Genomic DNA, 19577 nt, shown 5'->3' on the forward strand with positions numbered 1-19577 from the left:
AAAATACAAGTTCTTGAGTTCGTTTGTTTTCAGGACAATTTATTTTACAGAAGATTGAAAAAAGGGGATAGAAGTAGGAAATAGAAGTCAAATAGGAAGTAAAATAAAGGCAGATCGTCTTTTCTCCTCTAGCCGATGTTTCTGCCATTGAGGTCAATCACCACCATTACCAGTGTCTTTGAAGTTGTCTTTGTTTTTTCCAAAGGAAAGAAAAACTATACCCTTTATTGTAACCATCCAATGTGTCTGCTGAGTATATGAAGATCTTTTACTTCTTATCTAAGAAATAAAACAAGTGTATGGACATACTTTTACCAGCTTTTATTTATGTGTTTATTTATTATTTACTTTTTAAGTGCAGGGCTCAAACCCATGACCCAAGATCAAGACCTGAGCTGATATCAAGAGTTGGGTGCTTAACCGACTGAGCCACCCAGGCACCCCTCTACCAGCTTTTAAATAATAACCTACCATAATAATTCCTGTATCAGTTATAACTTCTGTCAGATGTCTAATATTTAGTATATGCTATCAGGTCTTTTCTGGTTCTTTATGCATCTGGCAATTTTGTGGCATCTACCCACAACCTTGTTCAGGAAGGGTAAGTGATGAATAATGAACTGATTATTTATAGTATCATATTTAACAATGTTTCTTTACTTTTTATAAGTACTTTAAAAAAACATTTGTTATTGTGGTAAAATGTACATAACATAAAATTTACCACTTTAGCCATTTTTTTTAAAGTAGGCTCCACACGGGGCGCCTGCATGGCTCAGTGGGTTAAGCATCTGCCTTCAGCTCAGGCCATGATCCCAGAGTCCTGGGATCAATTCCCGCATCGGGCTCCCTGCTCAGCAGGGAGCCTGCTTCTCCCTTTGCCTGCTGCTCCACCTGCTTGTGCTCTCTCTCTCTGTCAACTAAATAAATAAAACCTCTAAAAAAAAAAAGTAGACTTCACATGTGGAGCCCAACACGGGGCTCAAACTCATGACCCTGAGATCAAGACCTTAACTGAGACCAACAGTCAGATGCTCAACTGACTGAGACACCCAGGTGCCCCCACTTTAACCATGTTTAAGTACCCAGTTCAGTTGTGTTAAGTATATTCACATTGTTTACAACCATCACCAACATCCCTCTCCAGAACTCTTTCATCTTCCCAAATGGAATTCCGTACCCATTAAACACTAACAGCCCATTCCCTTTTCTCCAGGCCCTGGCAACCACCATTCTACTTTTTGTCTGTGAATTTGACTACTCTAGGCACCTCGAATACATGGAGTTTTATAGTATTTGTCCTTCTGTGTCTGTCTTATTTCCCTTAACATAATGTCTCCCAGGTCCCTCCACCTAGTAGCATGTGCCAGAATTGCCTCCTATTTTGAGGCTGGATAATATTCCATTGTATGTATACGCCACATTTTGTTTGTCCTTCTGTTGACTGAGTCCTTGAGTTTTTTAAAAACTACTTTATTGAGGTATAATTTCCATTTAATAAACTGTATCCGTTGAAAGTGTACCAGTCGATGTTTTGACAGAGGTACACACCTGTGAAACTATCACCTCAGTTGAGGCACAGAACATTTTGATCATTCCCAAAAGATTTAAATTGATTGTTTTGATCGTTTTGCAACAACTGTTAGGATAGTCTATGAAGTAGATGCTATAAGTTGCATGCATAACATCCATCTCTCCTTGCTCCTTTCTCGGAGAATCTCAGTTGTGTTTGGGTATTCAACACAACATTCTCCAAAGCTACAATGCTGCTTCAAGGGACGTTCTAGCGGAGGGATCCCAGGTTATTTTATACTCGTCTTTGGGCTTTATTTCTCTTCCAAGTGACTGTTTTCAGGGGAGGTTTCTTGGCATTTAGAGGTGAGGGGAGGTCCGCTGGGAAAGTCGTCCTTAATTTTAAGAAGGAGCCACACAAAGAGAGGATTCTTTTTGCCTCTGAAAGGTTGCCTAAAGAATCTGCAAACTCTAAAATAAGGCTGGGTTTTGTCTATTTGGGATAATTCTGAGATGCCCTTTCTAAGAAAGACTAAATAACCTTCCAAACCTCTAATTTATTATCTACAGTTACTTCAATGATTACTTATGAGCCTGAAGAGCCACTAGATGTCACTCCTACTTTATTTTCAGAGATAATCTAGTAGCTTTTTCAATCTTAGAAATATTAAATTTAGAGGCATTAAAAAAATCCAGTAAGTTAAAAGTCATATTTAAAATGCTAGCAAGGACAAAGATAAAAACATTAAACATTACTGTGAAAAATTAAAATCAAGATATGAGAATTTTGAAACGAATAAATTAGTTTCTCTTTAAGTGATGTTAACAAATAGAGTGATGCATGGTTCTGAGTCAACACAATGATTTAGGCAAATGACATTTAAAAGTGTTTAGTATAGGGATGCCAGGCAAATGGGAGAATCAATATGATGGAACTATTTTTCCCCTGGGGTCGTGCTCACAGTAACAGAGCAACATACACTCAGTTACCAGCAGTGGGAATTTTTCATGTGGAGACAGAAAGTGAAGTTGTGAGCTGTTGTGAAAGCATTTCTTCATGGCAAAGAGGATAGGAGTAGTTCTGGGGGTTCTACTCGCTAGATGGGTTGCTGCCCCATTCATGAGTTGTTGAAGAAAGCCAATTCGATTTTTAAAAAAGGAATAAATCTAAGTTAGAGGAAGAAGAAAGAAGGGAAGCAGTAGAAAGAGAGAAAATAAGATGGAGAGACTTTGAGACTGCACTAAGCTTCCCTAAACTTTCTTCCAAACTAGGAAGAACCACAAAGGATTTCGTTGTGCCTTGCTTAGAACTCTTTCGGCTGCAAGTGGCAGAACCCCAACTCCAGCTGTTTAAAGGACAAATAAACAGGTATTTATGATCTCCTATAACTAGGAGTGTGGTGCCTTTAGGGATGACTGCATCTGGTGAAGGCAGCAATTCTCAAAGTGTGGTGTGGGGGCCTCAAGGAGTCCCTGAGACGCTTCGGGGCTCATAAGGTGAAAATCATTTTCATAATAACTAAGACACTGTTGGCCTTTGTCTGCTTGTCCTTTCACAAGTGTGTAATAGAGCTTTCCAGAGGCTACCTGACTTGTGATATCAAACAGATAGAATGCAGAAGTAGATAGTCGAATCCAACTGTCTTCTACTAAACTGGCCATTAAGGAGATTTGCAAATATGTAGAACAAATTCATGCTTCTCGGTGATTTTTTTTTGCTTGAGAAAATATAGTTATTTTCAGTAAAATATGTTAGTCTGTTTAACATATGATGGCTTTTCTATTGTTAAGTGATTAATAAATATATTAACTGTTCTTCTCTGTTTTAATTTTCTCATATAGTAAATACCGATAGCTTTAACACACATAAACAAAGTTTCTTTGGAGTCCTCAATAATTTTTAAGAGTGTAAAGTGGTCCTGAAACCAGGAGGTTCGAGAATTGCTGGCTTAAATGAGGTATAGTTGGGCCCAGACCTCAAATGGTGTCACCAAAACACTGTTTCCATACCTTGAACTGATTTCCTAGGTGTTGTCTTCCTCCTTCTCAGGCTTGTGATGGCAGAGATGACCTCCAGCAACTCCAGCATTGTCCCTACCAGGTTAGCAATCCCATAGGAGAGAATGTCCCTTTTTAATAGCTCTAGTAAAATTTCTAGTTATTACATTGGCCAAGCTGGAGTCACATGCCCCTCCATATGCCAATCATTTGAGCCAAAGGGCAGTGGATGCCTGGATCATATGTCCAACCCTGGAGCCCAGGAGCAGGGTCAGCCCACCGGTACCACAGGATAGGTGAAGGAGTGGCTCCCCAGAGAGATACTGAGCCCACAAAAAACAAACCCTTCTTCAGAAAGCCTGAATCTGAAGCCAAAGATTTAGAAAGAAAACTACCCTGGTCTCTGTTAGAATCCTGTCCCTCCCACTGTCAGCATCTTGAGACACTAGGGCTGTTTCTCTCTCCCTGAGAAGGAGTGGGGAGTCTAATTTTATTCTCTAATTAGAGTATGGGTCCAAATCACATGCCCTAGCAGAAGTTCTTCCTATGAATTAACAATGCTGGCCATATAGAAAGTTGTCTTTTTGCTATAAATTATGCAAAAGACCTACCTTAAGCTGCGATTCCTTTCCTAAGTGTCTGAAGATTTTAATTTTATGCCCACTCATGCTGTTTGCAGGATGACTCCCATCAGATCATTTAACCTTGTCATGGCCTCTATGTGTTTACCTCCAAAAACAAGGATATATTCGTTGACTCTGAGCAATGGAAGATGGGAGAAAAAGGTATTCTAACTCTGATCTCTCAGTTGCTATACATATCTACCAAAGGAATTTTGACATTTTTTTTTCAGATTATATATCAATTTTCATCAAATATTTAGGTCCTAAATATATTTGATGATAATATAAAATAGAGGTTTTATCAGTCTATAAGCAGCTAGTTGTATTCTTCATTGCTTGCCTTTTCTTTTTTCCCTTACCTTTTGTTTTTGGCTTCATTACTTTTAATATTAAATGTTGATTCTGTAAAATGTCATTTTTTACAAAATGAGTTAGAAGTAAGATCATAAGTGCCACAAAAATAATTTTCAGAAAAAAATTATTCATTTACTTAGGACACTAACTGTATACACACACACACACACACGCACTTTGAATAATCAAGTGAAAGAAAAGTCAATGTTTCTCCTTTTATTCTTAATTTATAAATTAAGCTGCAAAAGGAAGCAGCAATAAAAATTGCATCAATTACTATTAAGAGTCAGACAATATTTGCCATATACTTTCATTTGGCACACTTTATCTTTCCACTAAAATACTATCATTACATAAAAATGAGATTGTACCTTTTTGTTGTTGTTGAGCCCTTCAGATGAAGTGTGTTGTACATTAAATATCATCTGGACTTATTTGCATACTATGTCTGCTTCTCTATTATATTTTCACTAATTATAAGTCCAAACATTCAAATTAAATTGATATCAAAACCCACAGTAATTTTTAACCTAAATTTCCAACATAATTCACATTACTACATACTTTTAAACAGTAAGAGTTTTAGCAAACATATCCCTTGGAAATAATTCTAAATTGTTCCCATAACTTAATGGCTGAACCTCTTTGTAAAATGTATAGTTATCTTGCACTGTTCACATTTTTAATAAAAAGCAGTAATGTTAAATTTCATATAACAATCCAAAATTCTATTGATAACCTAAACTTAGAATAACATTCAGCTGTGAGGACCTATTACTTGCCAGGCATTAAGTATATTTCTTTTCATTTAAGGACTAGATAACAGTCTTGGAGTAGGTAACAATTAAAATATAGAAGAAAGCCTGCTTCCTGTTTGTTTTGAGTCAGACAAGCAGAAATTTGATGGGGAGTCAAATTTCAAGATGAGAAGCTGGTCCTATATGACACTTGGTATTTTCTTCTAACAACAAAAAGTAAAGCCCTTGTGCCACCACCGCGTCCCTTAACTGTTTACTGAAACTGCTTAAGGCACGGCTCTTCCAGCGTGGCAACACAGCGGGATTGCCCAGAGTTTTAAAAAATACCAATGCCTGTGTCTCACCCCCAGGGATTCTGCTTTAATTGGTACAAGATGGGGGCTATTCTATCTAATTACTCCTTGGTAATTAGCCATCCGTATGGTATTTTTAACTTTCTACGTTTCACCAGCTGTAAGACTGTGTTGATTGGGCGAGTTTTTGTGCTGAACTGAATTCTGCATAGCAGTGCTTACTGTGCAGAAAGGTTGCGGTGCCTGTATTTGCCTTAATCCATTTTCCTCTCACTTCCTTGCTTTTTCTCTCCGAAGAGGCAAGTGGCTGCAGCGGTCGCTGATCATCACTGAAAATACCAAAGAAAGAACTCAGCTGCCTCCTGGATATTTTTGTTCCACTGAGGATTAATTTACCATGCTGCTTTTTTTTTTTTTTTTCATTTTTCTCTCCATCCTGCAAAAACTTTTTTTTCCTTGGGCAAGAAACACACCGTGAACTTATTGCTGAAAAACATAAGCAAAAAGTTTTAGCACAGAGGCTCTGTCTCTTTGGGACAAGTTAGAAAATTCTGAAGCAAGCAGAGGCATAGTAAGTGCTTTCTTTCTTTTAAAGCTACTTCTGGGGAGAGGGGAGGCTATTGTAATGGTAAATTTCACTCGGAGAGGAAGAAAGGGTTGATAATCAATTAGAAATTAGGTATTCGTTTGAGTTTTTTTTGCAATTCTCTTGCTATATTGTAAGACTATTTTAATTTTCCCTGTGAAATATACAGAAAAAAAGTTTTGGGGCATGTGTGTGCGCCCGAAATAAAAGCGGTCTTGAGAGTGACATAGAAAGAAGTTTTTTTTTTTTTTTTTTCAAACGGAGTGGGGAGATATATAGCACCGCGGGGCTTCAGTGAGATCCCGGAATCCCAGGAGGAGAATTTACATTCAGAAATGTCGAAGTGAAGGATCCTCCTGGTTCAGCATCTTGGAGTTAAGCTCAGAAGAACTTTTTACATCTGAAAGAATTCCCTTCTCAAAACCTCTCTTTTTTTGGCCGGCGAGTATCTTGAAGGATGGGATAAGGTGTTATGAATAGAAGCCCTGCTCTGAATCGGCTTCAGGCATTTAAAATTTAACTCGAGGGATCATGTGTTGGGCACGATGAGGACCACAGAGAACTTCGAGGAGACTGCTGCCACACTGAACCCTAACAGGACCCCCAAGGGCAGGTACATTTATCTGGAAGCGTTCCTGCAGGGAGGAGCTCCTTGGGGCTTTACTTTGAAAGGTGGCCTGGAGCACGGGGAACCATTAATCATCTCTAAGGTAGGTTTCTTTTTGTAACCTTGTCTTTGTTCACGTTGCTTTTTCAACTTTAAAACTTCTGTCAGGTCTGTCAAAAATGCAACCATAAGGCCGGGGATTGCCTGAATATTGCTTAATTTGCTGCTGCATACCTTTCAGATTATATCTGGAAATATTTTGTATGGCTTGGCGTTTGAAAGAAAAAAAATGTGTCTAGCTCATTTAGTCTATGAAATCCTGGGGAAAAATGTGCTTGCTCAATGGATAATCTCTTTTTGTGAATGAAATAGTGTAAAAGCAGCTACCACATGATCTTTTCAGTTATAAATCAGATTAAAGATTAACAACACGGTGAAGGGAGTGGCATGGTATATGTTTATGAATGTGTACCTTTATTTAGCATATGACTAGAAAAATATCTGCTCTTTCTCCCATCCAATGAAAATAGCTAGCCCTCCAGAATATTTTAGAATTTCTTTATAATTCTGGGATAATTGATTACATAAATATTATTTATTGCTTTTTGCACACTCAGAAAGGAGAAGTAAATCAACTTTCAGTATTAATCAAACGCAAGACACCATTTCTGCCTCTTTTCTATATCTGTGTATTTAAACCAGTTTTTAAACCTTAGTCATCCGTAACATGCCTCAGTTCTTTTTCTTTGGTATGGTTAGATATACCCACTGAATGAATCCTTTTTATGTATTAGGCTTAGTATTTCTGTTTTTCTCTTCGACTACAGAGATTAAGAGAGATTACAGAAATTTCTTTTAAAATTTCAGAATATTAACTGTCTAAAACAATAGAACATAAATGCTTTTTACACATATGCATTGCTTAAGAAACATTTGTATTTGAGGGGAAAATTGTTTTAGTTTGAGGGTGGGAAAGGGATAAATACGCATTTTGCCCAAGCTCTGTTACCTATTTAGGTTAGTTTTCATAGCCCCAAAAACGTGTGTTTTGAGAGAGATGGAAATGGATTCTTACTGTGAATAATTGGTTTCCAGCAGTCAGCCCAGAGTGTGCGGGATACCACTGTAAGGTTTGTGACTTTTCCTTGCCTTTTCTAAGAAAACGAAAGATCTATGTATACATGTGTGTATCAGTTAGGAAGGCGTTCAGCTATAAGTAACTGAAAACCTGACTTCTAGTGGCCTAAGTAAATTAGGGTTTGTTTTTCTCATACTGCAACAAGTCTGGAGGTAGGCTGTCCATGCAAAGAGCCACAGCTCAGTCATATCAACATGGACTTTGATGATCTCTCCGCTCTGCCAGCCCTATGATCCAGGCTTTTGTCTTCATGGTTACATGATGGATGCCAGGCCTCCAGTGTTGCATCTTTATTCTGGGCAGGGTTTTGGCTTATTGTTTGGAAAGAGACACCCTCCCTAACAGACCTTTGCTTACATCTCATTAACCAGAACTGTGCCACATACCTCTCCTCAGACCAATTACTGACCAAGGGGCATGAGATTATCATGACTAGTTTAGACCAGGCAGGATTTCTTTCCTGGAACCTACCTTTCCTGATGTCAAGGAATCTCTGCCCACTGTTTGAATAAATTGGGGTTCTCTTTTCAAGAGGGAGGAGGAAATGGGTGCTAGGTGGACGACTGAGAATGTCTGCCACAAATATAAATATCATATCTGCATTTTAGAATTCTGGTTGTATACCCAAATTGCCTGGCCTTATGTGGTAAGATATTATGTGTCGGTACATTGGACTACAGTTTGCTGTAGGATAGGCCGAATGCTACCGCTAATGAGCCACCCCTCTAAGGCTCCATTTAATCTGCAGAATGAGGGGGTACATTATCTCCCTTATTGGAATGTATGGGGATTAAAGGAGACCATGCATGTAGAGCAGTTAGCCTAGTGCCTGGCACACAAAGGCGCTCAAAAAGAGATCTCAGCAAAGATTATGGTTATTGCTTTTTATTATTCTAGGGGACATTTGTATTAGGATACAGATTTGTCTGCTGTACAAAGATCCAAAATAACAAAGTGCTTAAACAATACCGGGGTTTCTATCGCTCTCACATAACAATCTGAGCATAAGCCAAACTGAAAGCTGGCTGCGTGATGTCAGAGACCCAAGTTCCTTCTACTTTTCTTACGTCTGTCCTAGAGGGGATGCCCCCCCCCCCCCGTCTGCATGGTCAAAGGTGACTTGCCACAACATCTGCTTTCCAGTGAGGAAAAAGTGGAAAAAGGAGTTAGACAAGGCAATCTCTTTCCTTTCGAGGGCATAATCTGGTGCAGTCTGCTCTGTCCAGTATGGTAGCCACCAGCCCCATCTAGCTATTTCCATTTCAATGAAAAGTAAAATGAAACAAAATGTAAAATTCTCTTCCTCATGCATACTAGCCACATTTCAAGTGTCCCGGTTCTTCAAAGCTCTTGTCTGTCTGGCAAACTGATTCATCCAAGCTCCATTTCTTCCTCTCTCCGAAGTTTTCTTGATTTCATCAAGCTGCGTTAGGGGGTCTCTCTTCTATACTCTTATAACCTGCACTTATTATGTGAAATCGTAATTTTTTAGTCATGTTGGTCCTCTTCTCAGAAGTGGAAGAGCTTCTTTAGGGCAGGGACTGTTTTCACTTCTGCCACATCTAACGCGAGTAGCCTGGGACACAAATATTTGTTGAGTAAACAAGAGGACGTGGGCTATGTCTTATTTCATCTTGCATTTGCAGGATCCAGTGAAGTGCCTGGCACAGAGTATGTGCTCAGTAACTTCTACTGCATTAATAAGCATAGAGGAAACAGAGCAGGAGGCAGGGGGAGGTGGGAGGTAGAGTCCCATGACATGAAGATGCCTGGCAAGTCTCCAGAGATGGAGCATGTATTAGTTTCCCACTGCTGCTATAAAAATTACCACAAACTGGGGCGCCTGGGTGGCTCAGTTGGTTAAGCGTCTGCCTTCGGCTCAGATCATGATCCCAGGGTCCTGGGATTGAGCCCCGCGTCAGGCTCCCTGCTCAGCGGGGAGTCTGCTTCTCCCTCTCCCTCTGCCTGCCGCTCCCCCTGCTTATGCTCTCTCTCTCTGTCAAATAAATAAAATCTTAAAAAAAAAATCACCACAAACTTAGTGGCTTAAACCATAGGTCAGAAGTTAGCATAGGTCTCGCTGGGCTAAGATCAAGGTGTCAGCAAGCCTGTGTTCCTTCTGGAGGCTCGAGGGGAGAACCTGCGTCCTTGCACTTTCCAGCTTCTAGAGGCCACCCACATTCCCTGGCACACAATCCCCTTCCTCCATCTGCAAAGCCAGCAACGGCAGATTAAGTCCCTCTCACATTGCATTGCTCTGATCTCTTACTTCTGCCTCCCTCCTTCAATTTTAAGGACCCTTGGGAACACATTGGGCCCACCAAGATAATCTCCCTATTTTAAGATCAGCTGACTAACAACCTTAATTCCATCTGGAAACTTCATTCCCCATTGCCATATAATCTAACATAATCATGGTTTCCAGGGATTAGAACGTGGATGTCTTTGCAGGGAGAGGGTTTGATTTTGCCTGCCACCAAGCATTTGAGCACCGATGAAAGTCCATATAAGTAAGACCATATCATCTCTCCAAGAGTTGAGACTAAAGTGAAATTTAATGGCTGATCATGCATATCCCAGATCTTCTTTCTAGGACAATGAGAAAAGTGCCCACCAGCTCATACATTGGTAGCCAGATGTCCACTATTCCCTCAAGGTAGGGTGACCTCCATTGTCGGGGAAGGGAAAGGATAGTACACATTGAATCATACATAGGAAAGGCACGTACACTTATACAAAAGCAGTCAGAAGCTGCCAGGTATGGATGACAATAGAATGAATGAAGTATTTTTTTCTTTAGGAGAATGAATGGGGAAAGGAACTACAAAAGGGTGGCTTTAAAAGAAATCATTTTCAAGTCTTTTTCTTTGAGGTTTAATGTCCTTGAAAAGGAAAGGTGAGGTTGAGGAAAAAGCTTCTGTCATTTGTGAACTTCAAAAAGAAAGGGCAACTTTATTATTATTTTTTTTTAGTAGTGATTGTATGTGGAAGCTCAAGTAATTCAATAGTTCAGGAAGTTGGCAGCATGATTTTATTATGACTCACTCCGCATTGTGGCTGAGAAAAACGGTTCTACCTGCGGTAGGGATGCACCTGCTCCAGGGTTCAGAAATCAAGTAACAAGTGTAATAATAATACCCAGCAACAACAACTGACACTTACTGAGCTCTTACTACCTGCCACGCTCTATTCCAAGGCATTCATATGTGTTAACTCATTTAATTTCCACAGCTCCATGAGGAAGGCAATGGAGTTTGCAAATTTAGCCATAAGAAACTGAGACCCAGTATTTGAGTAATTTTCTGCAGCTCTCACAGCTAGAGAGTGATAGAATTGGAATTTGAATCCAGGCATTCTGGTTTCCCGGGGTCTATGCACTTAACACACTATGCCATTCAGTCATCATTGCCTGCCAAATATTTGGCTCTGTCTAGATTCTAGAGCTGTTATTTGGGTAAAATATGGGATTAATCTTTTATTATATATGTTTCAAAATTTATTAGAGGAAAACAATCTTTAGAAAAAACAACACAACTTAGTCCTATAAGGTACCATAAAATAGGTATGACTACTCTTCAAGCAACACTTTTAAAGTAGTCCAAGACCCATAGAAGGAGGAGCACTTAACAGTTCTTAGTAAGTATATTTGTGGTGTCTTCATTTGGAGAGGCACCTTTTGGTGCATTTCAAACATGGCCTTCTGAAGAAGCCATTGCTCCAGGCTCTTATAAGGTCATCGACACTCAGAGCACATGTTCCTGATTCCTGCTCCCCTGGGAGGTGTCTTTGCTTTAGCTGGACTCTCTTTGTGTATAAATCCTGTGGTTCCATCTTTCACACCATCGCCTTTTCTGAAACTCCTTCTGCATATGACGCCATCATCTTCTTGCTGTCAATCTAAATCATAGCCTTCCTCTAGCCTTGTCTACCAAGGCTCAGCTCACTAACCCTATCCCATCCCCATCTTTGCATTCTTTCTCTGTAGGTGAAGTCAGAGGCATCCTCAAACATAGGTCTCCAGGCTTCCTGTTGGCTGATGCTATTCCGATTTTTAAATGGGTTCTTCTAGCCTTAGTGATTTGATCTAATCTGTGAGCCCTCTTTATTATTCCTTCTCTTGAGAGAATCATCCAAAACATCCCAATTGACCTGCCATTTTAAAGTGAAATGAACTAGGGGTGCCTGGGTGGTGCAGTCGATTAAGTGTCTGACTCTTGGTTTTGGCTCAGGTGGTGATCTTGGGGTCTTGAGATCGAGTCCTACGTCGGGCTTCATGCTCAGCATGGAGTCTGCTTGAGATTCTCTCTCCTTCTCCTTCTGCTCCTACCCCCCTAAAATAAATAAATAAATCTTTAAAGTGATACGAACTGCTTTAGTGCACTGCGAGAAATCTTAGAAATATCAATAGTCCCTAGGTTAGGAAATTACTCGTTTAGAATATAATTGTCTGGATGATCATGTTGAGATTTTCTTATTTCTGGATTTTCTATATCCATCTGTCTGGATTCAGCACTTCCCAACCTTCTAGCTTCCTTAGTGCCCCTCAGTTTCAACACACCAGCATCAGCCATACCATCTCCCTTGGCCCATTTCTTCTGCACTAAAACAGTTTTTACTAGTTCTTCAGCCATGGTCCCCGAGTTCAATTTGAAATAGATTTCTAAGCAGTTCCCCAAGACCTTGGGCTGGTTGATTTAGTTCACCCCAAAGTCATCTTTTCCATTTCCTCCCAAGTATCAAGCTAGGTCAGCTTGTTATTGACCTTTTAACACAACCAATTCTTTCTGAGTTTCTCTTCTTACTGTTCCTGCTTTTTCCTTTAGCATTCTTTGCCCTTCCTGCCAGGGGAGTCTCCTCTCTCTGCTGTCCTGAAACCGTTTGTTTGTTCCCTCAAATCCACCCCTGTCCTACATTTGCACAAATTCCTCCTTGCTCTCATCTCTCCAACACCTTTATTCACACCATTATCTGATACAGGTAGTTGTTTGCATTTGGCATCTTGCCAATAAATTATAATCTCTTTAAAGCCAAATGAGGTCTACTTCATGCTGTGTGTCCTGCTTTTCCTAGGAAAGTACTTCCCATTTCACACACAATGAATGCTTAATAAATGTGAAATTATTTATAGGATTTTAGAGCTATAAAGAATCTCAACAATCATTCAATCCAACTTCCTCATTACACAGAGAGAAAACTGAGACTCACTAAAGTTCGTTTATTTGCCAAGATGGTTACTGCCTTAGCAAAAAATTGTGTGTGTGTGTGCGTGCGCGTGTGTGCGTGCATGCATGTGTGTGTGTAAAGCTCGGCCAGTGAGGGAATAAGTGCTTTCTGGTTGTGCCATTTATACTTTCAAATGAATCCTAGCTCCTGTTAGGCTATTAACCTCTAGAAGCTAATAATGTTTCTCCCTCCTTCCCCTCCTCCCTCCCTCTTCACTTCCTTCCTTCTTTTCTTTCTGTTATCCACAGTGCTTAAACTGTGCACAATGATGACAATGAAAATATATTAATGAATGAAGAGGAAGATGAATGAATACTAAAGAGGATCTTTTAAAAAAAGTTTTTGTTAGAAAGATGTGCAAATGAGATACTAGAAAAACCTCTTTAAAAAATGAGGCAAGTAGGTTGAGTTTGGCTCTTCATTTAATGAGGTCTTGCACATACTTAGTGTTTGGTAAATGTTTGTTGAGTTGAATTGGATTGGAAAAAACAGAAATTTATGGTTTTATTTAACTTTTAGAAATTGCCCAATTTAGACATTGCTTAAAGTGTTGTGTCCTTTTTTTTGTCACAAACTAAGCTCATAATCCCATCCATGTTGTTGGAAATAACCGTATTCAAGCAGCATGCCGAGGTGGTGCGCCAAATGGATATTAGCATTGGTAAGAATTCTGCTTTCTTTCAAAGCTAATAGATTCTCAAGGCATTGCCTCCTATGCAGGGAACACAACTTAAGGAATATTGGTCTGTCTCATTTTAATGAACCCACAATGTGACTGGAGACACATAATGAGAGACTTCCTCTCCATCTTTGAAAAAAACAAAACCCTAAAGAACATTCTGGGTCTTAACTAACCCGTAGACCGATTTTTCCACATCTCTCACTTTGATGTACTTCCAAGCAGTGAACATCTTGATCCAAAGAGCCACAGAATTGGTGTTATCCCTGGTCCATCCATCTCTCATGCTCTGACATCCCAGCCCCTTCTCAATGAGAGGAAGTGAGGCCAAGTTTCTCTGCCCAGTCTAAGCACTGTTTTCCCCCATCTTCTAATGACTTTCCCCACAAAAGATAACTTGTGTATCTCGATCCACTGAATGGAAGGGACAGTTCTTTCCTGCCTTTAGAGGAGGCTTTTCTAACTTGACAGACGGATATGCAGAACACTCAGTCCTGGGCATCTAAGCCTGAATTTGCTCTTACGTCAATTGCATTTTTTCATTCCTCAGCCATCTGCTATATCCTTCTCCATTTTGAACTGCATTTTATCTTAGAAATTTATGGTATTTATCTAGAGTGTTTATTTTTCAATGCACTTTGGTATGTGTATTGATTTAGGGTTGTATTTCTGTTATCTTTTCTTTTTTTTTTTTTTTTTTCCGTTTTAGGCAAGCCCGTCCAGTGTAGCACAATACACAGTCCAGACAATGTAGGGCTTGGAGTGAAAATGAACATTTCATTTCTACCATAGTCTCTATTGGCTTTGTGACTGTGGGGAGTAACTTAGCTTTGTTGGACCTCAGTCTCCTCATCTTTCAAAATGAAACATTCTACCTAATGGAATTATTATAAGTATCCAATGAGTTAAGCTAAACAACAGTGCTTGGAAATGACAAAACACAATCCAGAATTTAGTTATGATGACATGGACCAGTGGGAGAATAGTAGGTATCGAACAGGAGCTAGCAACCCACATAACCAAGATGATATTTGACTGACTTCTGTATCCTGGCTGCACTCACTACCTCACACTGAACCACTGAGCAGATAATTCTCTGCCCTCATGGAGCTTACGTTCCAGGGGAAAGAGAGTGGCAATAAATATGTTCATCTATGATAATTTCAGGATTGGTAAGTATTATTAAAAACCAAACAAATAATATGACGGGTTCCAGAGTGGTAGTATTTGTGGGGTAGAGGTATGAGAAGCAGGGGTCACTTTAAATAGGGAACCAGAGAAGAGTTTTCTGATAAGATCACATCTGAGCTAAGACCTGATGGATGAGAAACATGAAATCAGACATGCAAAGAGGTTTGTAAGTTGGGCTAGGCCGGAGAGTCTTGGAATGTTCAAAACAAAAATAAAGTCAGTGTTGTTGGACCATAGTAAGTGTTTCAGTCTGTTCAGACGCTGTAACAGAGTACCATAGTCAGGGTGCTTTATAAACAACAGAAAGTTATTTCTTGCAGTTCTGGAGACTGGGAAGTCCAAGATCAAGGTGCCTGTAGATTCGGGGTCTGGGGAGGGCCTGCTTCCTGGTCCACAGATGGCTATCTTCTCCTTGTGTCCTCAAATGGCTGAAGGGGTGTGGGCGCTCTCTGGGGTCTGTTATAAGAGCACACGTCTCACTCATGAAGGCTCCACCCTCATGACTTAGTCATCTCCAAAGGCCCCAACTTCCAGATATCATCACATTGGGGCAATGGGTTTCAACATATGAAGGAGGGCACATAATCAGTCTATAGAAGTAAGCAAGAGAGTGAGTGGTATGAAATGAAAATGGAAAGGCAGTCACGGGTCAGATCATATCGGACCTTGTAGGTTGTGGGAAGGACCTTGGACTGGGTTTCAGTACAGGGTGTGAGAGTACATCACATCATGAGTCTTCCTCTATTTATGGTGAGAGGGACTGATGGCATGTATTTAAACTCTGGGAGATTTGTAGTGCTGGCTCTTAAAGCCGCCTTCTCTTCTCTCCTTCGTATGAATTTCTAAGGTCCTTCTTGAGTCTACATCAGGACAGGGCCTTCCAAAAGTCAACAGTAAGAATTTATTATAATTTATGGAGTGATATACAAATAAATGGCAAATATTCTTTTTTTGATTAGTTGGGAGACGTTTATCTTCCTCTATCCCGTAACTGTTGATCTCTTGGGTTGTTTATCACTTCAAGCCAACGAGATCTACTGGGGTTGCTTTTGTCATAGTCATATGACTGACTTTACTGAGGTCCTGCTCTGTAACTGGCATGCTATCTCATATAAGCTTCACAAAACTCTGTGAGGTAGAGGCCCATTATTATTTCCATTTTATAGATAAACAGGAAGCTAGCAGAAGGTCATAAAACTAGTTAGGTGCTAATCTAAGACTTTTTAAAATGTAAGCCTGAAAATTACCTTTGAAAGTAAAGGCCATTGTCATTTTATAGTTCCAAAGAGCACCTCCATCGACTTCATCCCAAGGCAGGATCACCTGGTAGAAGGACTGGGATGTGTGAGCTGTGGGAAAGAGTCAGGTAGCCCAATGGCATCTTGAAGGCAGCTTGTACCATGAAATGAGGAACATATCTGAGACGTCAACCTCGACAATTAAATTGGACTCCCCACATCTTCTCAGACCCTGCTTCCTGCCTTTTACGTCTGCAAGGTTCTAACCTTGGTCTCAGTTCACCCCTCTGATTGTTGTTTTTCAGCTGGGATCTTGCTGTATTCCATCTTAACATACAGTCATCAACAGTGCCTTTGTTTCTCTCTCCTGCCCTTGTCTCCTCAGTTGACTGAAACTCCTGCTCCCCATCAGCCTGAACTCTGGGCTTATCTCTTGGGCTGGATATATTCCATCATCTGGATAGGCATGATAAATAAAACCTTAACTCTAAAATCAGGGCAGTTACCCAAGGAGAAACACTAACTGACTCGATGAACGTGAAACAATCTAAAGCTAACAGGAGCTGGATCCAGTTAGTCCAGGGAATTAAGCTTGAGGTTCATGCTGATTTTCTGGGGTACTTCAAGTTCATGCCTTCCAACATGGTGAAGAGATCAGCACCACAACAGATGGTCTTCCATGGAGGAGTGTCCATTGTACCAAACTTTATCTTGTTTGTCCCTTTCTAGCTCTTGCTTACCTTATAATATAAATAAACTACCGATTATTTGCATATCACTCCATAATCTCTAGTGCTCTTCCAGTTTGGTCTCCTGCTTAGCTGACTCTCTCCATGCTTAACCTGTCTGCTCGTGTTCCATGACTCTCATTAGTACCCACCCTCCCTGAAAGGCATACTTTCTAGCTCTCCTAATAGTACATTCACTTGGCATAATCCTGGGACCTCCACACACAAGCCATTGCTGCCTAATAGTGTCCTTGCTCAACTGGTCTTATCCCTCACCCATTCTTAGCTCCTGGTAACAGTTCGGACAGATCCGAGAATTCTAAAGATTTCAAGATTAAAGGTAACTATGACGTGAATTTGGAATTAACACACAGACAATTTAAATGGAATAAGCATTCTTCAGGTTAGCTGGACTAAGTACCTAGCCCTTTGGGGATTAAGTTATATCCTAAACCACACATTTGCTAGAAGATGGGAAGAAAGGTTAAACTTCTAGAAGTAATTGTCTTATTCCTTTCCTTTGAAAAAGTTGAAACTTTTAATGGAAGAAGTTGTATAGGCACAATTTAAGCTTTTATCATCTTGTGTGTAGTCCTCTAAGAAGTTCACAATTTTTTTAAGGCCTCGTCTCAGGGAAACTGTGAGGTGAGCTGCTGGAATTCAGACACAGGATCTGGCTGGGTTCCACCAATAAATACACACGCTGCAGGTTGAGATAGGATAGTAAAGGAATAGGACAGTGAGTATATTTTGGGGAATGAATTTGTAGAAAATACTGGAAACTCTCCTCTTATTCCTTGATTTTTTGGGGGGCAGGGGGTTGTTTTTCATATTTTCACTTTTGAGCAGCAGATCAAAAACCACACAGCCGCTGACCTAAGTATGAGCTGCAGGAAAGTTAGTTAGTCTTGTTCTTTAGGATTGCATTACAGTTGCATCCTGGTGCTCTCTACTCGCCATTTACAATTACATGAGTTCCTGGCAGTATCTTGAAAGAATTACGATCACAGCTTTCCAAACATATGTAAGTAGATGCATTTGACCTTTATGAAGAAAGTGTGGTGTGGACCCTTCCAGTGTGCCGGGTGCAGTGCGGATTTCTGAAGCCAGGCGCTGAGGTACTGCAGTGACCTTTCCTCTTTATAAAAGAAGGCAAAATAAAGCGGGGAGGACCACAAGGTGGAAAGAAGGAAATGGACACATAGTAACAATATTTACTATTTACTCATTTTCTGCTGTGGGTTAATTAATACTCTGGTAAGTTCTTTTATTTGTGATTTTATAGAATGAGATTTGATTTGACATGTGAAAAAAAGAGATTTTTCATAAATGCTGGAGCCCGGATTTAAAGCTAAGTTATTTCATGCGTTCACTGACATATTCGGTCCACACATTATTTATCGAACGCCTAAAATAGGACAGCATTGGGGAAACAACAGCAAACGAGGTCTCTGCACCCGAAGGGCACGTGTTCTCTGTTTCTTTTTCTACTCCTTGAAGCTGACCCAGTTACTGCCACACCACATTCCCTCACCTGTCACTTCTGGGTGTGTTGGCTTGACTGCCAACTGTCAGCATCCACATTTCTTGGCTTAAGGACTTTATTTTGCTTCCCTTTGCCACCTGCTTAAGGACTCTGGGAGCAACACTCAACCTATGACTGAGTTGAGTTGATATATGGCCCAGCTCTCTCATCCCTTGGATGGGGAACTCTGAGCTGAGTGGTTTCCACGAGCTCGTAGAGTTGCCCTGGCAGAAGTAAGCCGCACTGGTTCATGGTTGTAGCTGCTTGAAAACACATCTCTGTGGACTGCCTTCCTTCCCTTGCCTCCCTTATCACTTCCCTCTCGGTGTGGCTTCATTTTCCAGTGTTTCCAGTTTTCTTCACTTGAGTTTGACTTCTCATCTCAAAGTCTGCTTCTGGGGAAACCCAAACCAAGATGACCACCGTTAGGGGAATGCCTACTAAGTAAGAGCTAGATCCGAAAGCCTAATGTAGATCTGATTCCAAAGTCTACGGTCTTTCCATGCTGGCATGGAATTCAAGTCAGAGGGCTCCAGAAGTATCGTAGACCTATGTTTCTTTGGGTGCTAAGAAAAGGAGAAATTCATTCTTGGATAGCATGTTTTAAAATTATCTCTTTCATCTTCTACCCCTTCCCAGGACTGCCTTTCTCTTTCTCCACTGAATGGGTTGAGAAGTCACACTGGTTTAATCATCACTTCTTTTTTCAGTATGAATCAAGCACCAGAAAATTTCTCCTCCCCTCTGAGAGGACAATCCAGTGTCTCTTTTGTTCTGTAGATTCCTTTCTTCTCTAGGCTCTACAGGTTACTGGTTCAGGAAAATGTGCTCCCCTGAGCAGAAGAGCCAGAGAGAAAAAATATCTGATTCTTTTGGAGCTCTCTGAGCATAGTTTCTTTTCTAGAATTTTATTTATGTTGCTTCTCTTCTTTCTCAATTCATACGATAAACATAGCACAAGAAGAAAGTGGACAACATATTGTTTTTCAGTCCAGCATATTTGACATTATACCGTGGCAGTGGAATGAGGTTTGGCACCTAAGCAAGCAATAAATTATAACACAATTTCTAATCCACCCCAACCTCAAAATAACACAGTAACTTTTTAACACTAAAATACAGTG

General features: G+C 40.3%; 1 protein-coding gene across 2 annotated transcripts in view; it reads left to right on the forward strand.

The window, feature by feature from the left end:
- The first annotated feature begins 5842 nt into the window (after positions 1–5842).
- The window catches only part of SHROOM3 (shroom family member 3), a 300238-nt gene continuing 286503 nt past the window's right edge, over positions 5843–19577 (forward strand). For both annotated transcript variants that reach the window (XM_078068803.1, XM_078068804.1), the window contains exon 1: positions 5843–6834. In XM_078068803.1, the coding sequence (XP_077924929.1) occupies positions 6670–6834 (165 nt within the window). In that variant the 5' untranslated portion in view covers positions 5843–6669. The remainder of the gene's footprint in view (positions 6835–19577) is intronic.

The sequence above is a fragment of the Halichoerus grypus genome, chromosome 3, assembly GCF_964656455.1.
Source record: "Halichoerus grypus chromosome 3, mHalGry1.hap1.1, whole genome shotgun sequence".
In the NCBI taxonomy this organism is placed as follows: domain Eukaryota; kingdom Metazoa; phylum Chordata; class Mammalia; order Carnivora; family Phocidae; genus Halichoerus; species Halichoerus grypus.